Source organism: Sinocyclocheilus grahami, unplaced genomic scaffold (genome assembly GCF_001515645.1).
Source record: "Sinocyclocheilus grahami isolate Dianchi unplaced genomic scaffold, SAMN03320097.WGS_v1.1 scaffold628.1, whole genome shotgun sequence".
NCBI classification, from domain to species: Eukaryota; Metazoa; Chordata; class Actinopteri; order Cypriniformes; family Cyprinidae; genus Sinocyclocheilus; species Sinocyclocheilus grahami.
The window spans coordinates 3,687-10,654 of NW_015505807.1; the positions used below are offsets into that span (position 1 = coordinate 3,687).

The 6,968-nt window shown below is 37.7% G+C and overlaps 1 protein-coding gene across 1 annotated transcript in view; it reads left to right on the forward strand.

Annotated features, from left to right (window-relative positions):
- Positions 1–5,256: 5,256 nt before the first annotated feature.
- The window catches only part of LOC107558012 (multiple myeloma tumor-associated protein 2 homolog), an 8,961-nt gene continuing 7,249 nt past the window's right edge, over positions 5,257–6,968 (forward strand). Inside the window, exon 1 of the mRNA XM_016241612.1 lies at positions 5,257–5,462. Within this exon, the coding sequence (XP_016097098.1) occupies positions 5,366–5,462 (97 nt within the window). The 5' untranslated portion in view covers positions 5,257–5,365. The remainder of the gene's footprint in view (positions 5,463–6,968) is intronic.

The following is a 6,968-nucleotide window of genomic DNA, read 5'->3' on the forward strand; positions in this document are numbered from 1 at the left end:
ACACACACACAAAAACACACACACACACACACAAAAACACCCACACACACACAAAAACAGTTTATATCTAAGCATTCAAACAATATTTCAATACATTATTAATAACAATGAGTAAATTTACATCACAATCCAAGCTCTGTATTTGTATCGCTTACCTTGCTCAGGTGTTAATGTGTCACTTTGCTGTGTGTAAATGAAACCGAAAACACACACAGTACACCGTGTGATCTGAATGTTTGCGTGTGTGCCTGCAGATAATATCAGCTCAGTGGAAACCAAACCCATCAAACCCAACCCAGCCTTCTTTACGCAAGTTACTGCCATGCCATCAAAACATTACAGCATAGTACTGACTCAGCACTGAGAAACACTTCTGCTCAACAAAACCAAAACACCAACACTTCTGAATTATGATATTTCCCATTGAGCCACTAAATTATTCAAATAATACATAATTAATTAAAATAACTTTTAGCTACAAATAGGTGAGCCAATGTCACAAAATAGCTCACACTTTAGTCCAAAATCAAAAGAAAAGAACAATTACTTTGCATTTAGAAATGCTTATTTTTATTTATATTTCTCGTTGTAATACTATTTCTTGAGTATTTTTTACTGCACCACTTTTCTACAAATCTACACCATGCAAGGCCAGTTTTTATATTTTATGTTTACACTATTCTGTCACCACACATTTACACACACTTTGTTTTTCCTCCTTTTTTAAATCTTGTATGGTATATTTTGTTCACGACTCATTCATAATTATGTCCGACTGAACTCTATTTCAGCTCTATCCGTATCTGTGTGACTGCGACACTAGACTATAGAGATGTAGAACTCACTCTAAAGACATGTTTGCAGTTTGCATCAGTCTTTCTGAATTATAACAACTTCTAATGAAAATTCTCTCATCATTTACTCAACCCTCATGTTGTTCCAAACCTGTCTGAGTTTCTTTCTTCTGTTGAACACAAGAGAAGATATTTTGAAGAATGTTGGCAACCAGTCAGTCGCTGGCACCCATTAACTTCTATAGTATGGGGGAAAATACTATGGATGTCAATGGGGACCATCAAGTGTTTGGTTACCAACGTTCTTCAAAATATCTTCTCTTGTGTTCAACAGCAGAATTTGTGTGTGAACTATCCCTTTAAATACTAATAGGACCTTTCCTTTACTAAAACAAAAACAGCAAGTCTAAAACATTTTAAACATTAAATCTCCTAATCAAGTCATATGCAAAGCATGCTGGGAACTAGAAATCCACTGCTTAATTTTTAAAGTTACAACAACAGAAATTTCAGTTTAAATTACACCCATTATATTAAGATAATATAATCAATTAGTCATTAATTATAATTATGTTAACAGAACCTATCAAAATAAGTACTTCTATTCTACTTCTATTTAGTTCAAAGTTCTATTAACTTTGTGATTATGATAAATTATTACTTTGACTGGAGTAATATTTCATTACGGGGATTTAATCTTAAATGAATGATTTGTGTACTTTTGTTGACATCCAACGTGACCATGCCAAATCCGAAAATGGCATCTTTGATTTAAAATAGCCTTGCGTCTTATTCCAGCGAGCGCTGAAGTGACGTCTCCGAGCAAACACAGCTGTGAGTGACATGAGGCACTTGAAAGTAATGGGTTTGGAAGTCCAAACGGCTCCTTTTCAGTGTCAAAATCAGAGCCACGGGTCACAAGATTTCCAAGTGTTTCCATACACACTGAATTCAAGCGAGTTGCATAATTCACTACAGCTGGACGTCAGACTACATTAAACTGCAAAACAGCTGTAATCACACGCAAGCAATAATATCATTTGATTCAACAAAACTGTGTCAGCCCCTCCATTACAAACGGTCATGAGATGTCTAATTAAACACATACTCATAATAAATGAGCTCCACGTGTGACTTAATGCAAGTCATACGGTGCAACCTTTTGACATGTGACCAGTTTTGGCTGGCGCTCTAATCTAGTAGCTTAAAGAATCTGATGTTGTGTGCACTCGTCAGTCAGAGATAAGAGATGCTCTACATTTCAAAGTCTTCAAGGTCACAAGATGATTTCTCAAAACTCAAATAGATGCTTCCTCGTTTCCTCGCTCCTCTGTCCTTCAGTCTGTCACGCATAAACTGATCTTAAAGGTCCCATATTGTACACCTTTCTGGAGTTTTATTTTAGGATTTGATGTCCTTAAGAATATATAATTGCGGTATAAGTACCAAAAACCATCTCAATATATTTTTACAGCTCCTTTCTCAGGAGCTCTGCTGAGAACAGGTCGATTTTGGCCTGTCTAATTAATATTCATGAGCCTCTCTTCTGATTGGCCTGTTGTTTTCTGAGTGACGCATGGCCAGGCCAACCACAGGTAACTAGGGTCAGCCGATGGATGAGTAAATTATGACAGAACACTCATTTTTGGTTGAACTATCCTTTTAACCGCCTAAATTAGCTTAGACCAGCTACAAACCATGTAAAAGCACCAACCACCTTGAGCTGGCTTTAGCTGGATTTTCCAGCAGCTCATTTGGCCTCTGTATCTCATCTGCTCCACAAACAGAGACATTTCCAGGTTCACGTCCTAGATTCCCTCCGCTGCCAGTTACACACACACACACACACACATAGCGATGTGTGTTCGCAAGGCCCACCCTCAAATCCAGCCAGACTCCACTTGCCATAAACAAATGACTGAAGATAAATGAGCACCTGGTGTCCTCTCTCTCTCCTTCTCTCCCCCCCCCCCCCCTTTTCCCCCGTGGGACGGTGGGCGGAGCTCTGGTGGCGACTGAAGGCGGTGACTGTGTAGTTCTGACCTCAACTTTTTACGGAAGTCACAACGGTTCGTGAAAAATCACAGCTACTTTATGCAGGCTGTGTGCATTTTACTGTGGACTGACTGTTTTGAAACGTATATGGTAGTTACATAGAATCTAGACCTCAGTTATCATGAAAAAAGCCAGGAAATTTCAGTTTTGACAATATGGGACCTTTAAAGGACGCTCTCCTTTCTCTTACTGCACTGCGAGGAAGCTTCCTGAGGCGCTGTAGGAGCATTTGTTGTAGAAAAACTAACCCCGTTCATCTGTCACAACGTATGTTTTACTTTTGCAGTTCAAATAAACCTTACATTTGACATATATTTCAACCGGGCATCTTGCTTTTTTAACCCTCATGTTGTGCCATTTTGACCCAGAGAGGATTTTTCTTTTTTCCTGAAAATGCCAGTTAATGTTATTGCATTGGACTAAAGCTTGCTGACTTTTGATTACACGGGGTATAACAACTTCCCTAAAAATTGGCTTATTTATTTTTTTATCAATTAGCACAGTTTTTTTTTTAATTATTTTTGGAACTGACTGTTCATAGGCCTCATTGATCTGAGCTTGCACACCAGTTATTGAGCAAAAAATAAAAAATAAAATAAAAAATAGCCTAATTTGTGGATAATTCTGGCAATATTCACTCATAAACGGAGGTGCCTAAGCTCAGATCACTACATTTTCAGAACTTTCAGCACAGCACAAGGGTTCATTTTTCTTACGAATTTCCTAAAAAACCAAACCAAGCGATCAAAAGTCCAAAATACGAAGAAACAGTCCTGCGATTCCTCTGTGCTCAGCTTCATTCCTTGTGTACTTTCATCACATCTTACTTGGAGACGAGTGTGAAAAGTAAACAAGGATGCACAATTTAAGAAATAGGCAAAAAGCTAAATTTTTCACTCGCCTTTGCTTGTTATAAACGTTTAATTACTGAATGTTTTTCTGCTCCGACAAATTCAATGATGCAACTAAGATTACTCAAATACTTCTGTCATTGTTTCCCTGCTTAGTTAGAAGCAAATCTTGTATGTGTCCCTGCAGCACAAAAGCAGTGTTGAGTCGCTGGGGGATATTTGTAGCAATAGCCAACAATACATTGTATGAGTCAAAATTATAGATATTTCTTTTATGCCAAAAATCATTAGGATATTAAGTAAAGATCATGTGCCATGAAGATATTTTGAACAATACCTACCGTAAATATATCAAAACTTAATGTTTGATTAGTAATATGCATTGCTAAGAACTTCATTTGGACAACTTTAAAGGTGATTTTCTCAATATTTAGATTTTTTTGCACCCTCAGATTCCAGATTTTCAAATAGTTGTATCTCAGCCAAATATTGTCCGATCCTAACAAACCATACATCAATGGAAAGCTATTTATTCAGCTTTCAGATGATGCATACATCTCAATTTCGAAAAATTGACCCTTATGCCTGGTTTTGTGCTCCAGGGTCACAAATGTGTCATATTTCCTGATTTAGAGATCTACATTTGTCTTCCTTTCTGAAGCACACAAGATGCTCTTTGGAACACTCTCTAATCATGCCGGACCACATTAACATTCTTAAATCCATGTTCATTTTTCAATTAATCCTTTTCTCAAATGTTAGGCTGACGATATGAGTTGTTCTGAGATTTCTGTTATATTAAATAAATGCATAAAAAACATTTTCACGAGTAGTTTGGACATCCACATGCAGCTTCCATATTTCCACAAAGCCACAGACACAATCACAAACCCGACTATAAATAAATCTATCCATGCACAACTTTGTATTTACACTAAATATTAGCACAATGCATTGCATGCATCATAAAGCAGCAGGTTCACTTTGAAACATACCGAACGTGATGAATTAAAATCAGCTAAGAGAGTAAAAAAAGCATCAAATTAAGCCTTATGAAGAATCAACATTATAATAGCACTTGACAACTTCTTTACTGTATCATAAACACAAACAGATGATGCAACTGGCGACCATCACATATCATTTAAAGCTACAGCGCGTTTAAACTCACCTGAAAAAAACCTGGAGATAAACCTCACATACATTGGGGAAAAGGAGCTCAAACACGGGGAGAATGTCTTCCTCCCTTCGCCGATAATCTTCCTCTCTCTCGCTCAGGGGACTGAGTTTCTCATGAGAGCCATTACTGCGGCGTCATCAGAAGGCGACACGCTTCTCGCAGATCTTTAGAACATCCGCGTTCTGAATCTGAATACGGCGCATGATGTTGACATCGCATATTCTCATACAGGAACACGCACAATAATAATAATTTAAAAAATAATCGTTTTTGTCAGGTCGTACTGAATAGAGCTCGGTCGACAAGATAATATTTGCGGTGATTAAAAAAAAAAAAAAAAGAGCTCCACGCTGAATTTATAAAATAAAGGCCGGCGGTTTCCCGGATGTTGTGGAAAACTAAGGCCTGATTCTTCTACTACACGCGTGTAAAACATCTCTGCGCGTTTAGGAGGCTGAGAAAGTGTGTCTGGATGAGCAGAAGCCATGTTTGGCTCATCGAGGTCTGGAGGGGTGAGAGGGGGTCAGGACCAGTTCAACTGGGACGATGTGAAAGTGGATAAACACAGAGAGAACTATTTGGGTGAGTATCGAGCTAGCAGCGCTAGCAACTCTTGTGTGACCCATATGTGAAGCGATCAAATATGCGATTATGTTCATATAAGCACGACTTATTTTGCACTTTACACACTTGAATTAATTAATAACTGCACACTAGAGCTTTAGTAACTGGTTGTTTGTGCTAATATGTTGTTGCTCACAGGCTGGTAAACCTATCTAAGAACGCTTAAGGGAATGGTAATAGTGAGTACTTGTGTAGCTTGACTGCATATTGCTAATCTATAGTGGCAGGTTGTCCTCTGGGTTGACGGTGTATTAAAGTTTCCCTCATCTGTAGTGTAAACGCAGACATTCCTACCTTTCTCCTTGGCGTGATCTCTCATCACATCGTCTGCTTGTTTAATGTGGCTTTTGTAGGTGTAGACGTGTTGAACTTTCTAGTTTAGGTATCAGAGGGCATGAGACGCATGCTTTACAAAGCCTGCTATGGCGAAGGCTGAGCTCATGAATATTAATGAGGTCGCGCGTGCTGGAGCGCGAGCCAGGTCTATGAATATTTAATGTGCCGTGCTGACGTCACAGTGAGGCCTACTGGGCAAACGTGACTCGACCTATTTAATATTTATAAGAAATATTATCTTCTTTTTTTTTGCCCAGACATTCAACTGAACTTTAATTTTATTTACATAGCTGCTTGCTTATGTTGTCTCTCAGTCAGAAGGTCAGTGTGAGTCTGGTATATTGATTCTGCACTTCCATGCAGGGTTGTTATAGTAAACTAAAACTGAACTAAAGTTAAAACCATTAATATATATATATATTTTTACTTTAAATAAAATAATCGTTAACTGAAATAAAATATAAAAAGCTTTTAATTTCAAAATGACAAAACACAACAACTAATAGTTTTTATAAAATAAATAAATTCGTTTTTATAAATTATATATATTTTATATTAAGCTCTTTATTAAACACTTAAATATAATTTTTTGGAATAATATGTCAATATATGTTTGTAGGACTGTATTATGATTATTTTCATGACAATTAAGCAAATTTTCCCCTAAATTCTTATTACCATAATGCAAATAAATATAATTCTCATTACAGGAATGCACGTAAATTAAATGCAGCACAACCACTGATCTATAACAGAGAACATCAAATATATAAAGCTTTTTATTGCAGCTAGTTGCCAAGGCAACATTTATCATTTACACACGCACACACACACACACACCACACCACACATACACACACAGGGCCGTTCTCTCACACATATGCACACACACACACATGCACACACACATTATCTCTCACACACACACACACACATGCACACACACATTCTCTCACACACACACACATTCTCTCTCACACACACATGCACACACACACATTCTCTCTCACACACACACATGCACACACACACATTCTCTCTCACACACACACATGCACACACACACATTCTCTCACACACACATGCACACACACACACTCTCTCACACACACGCACACACACACACAC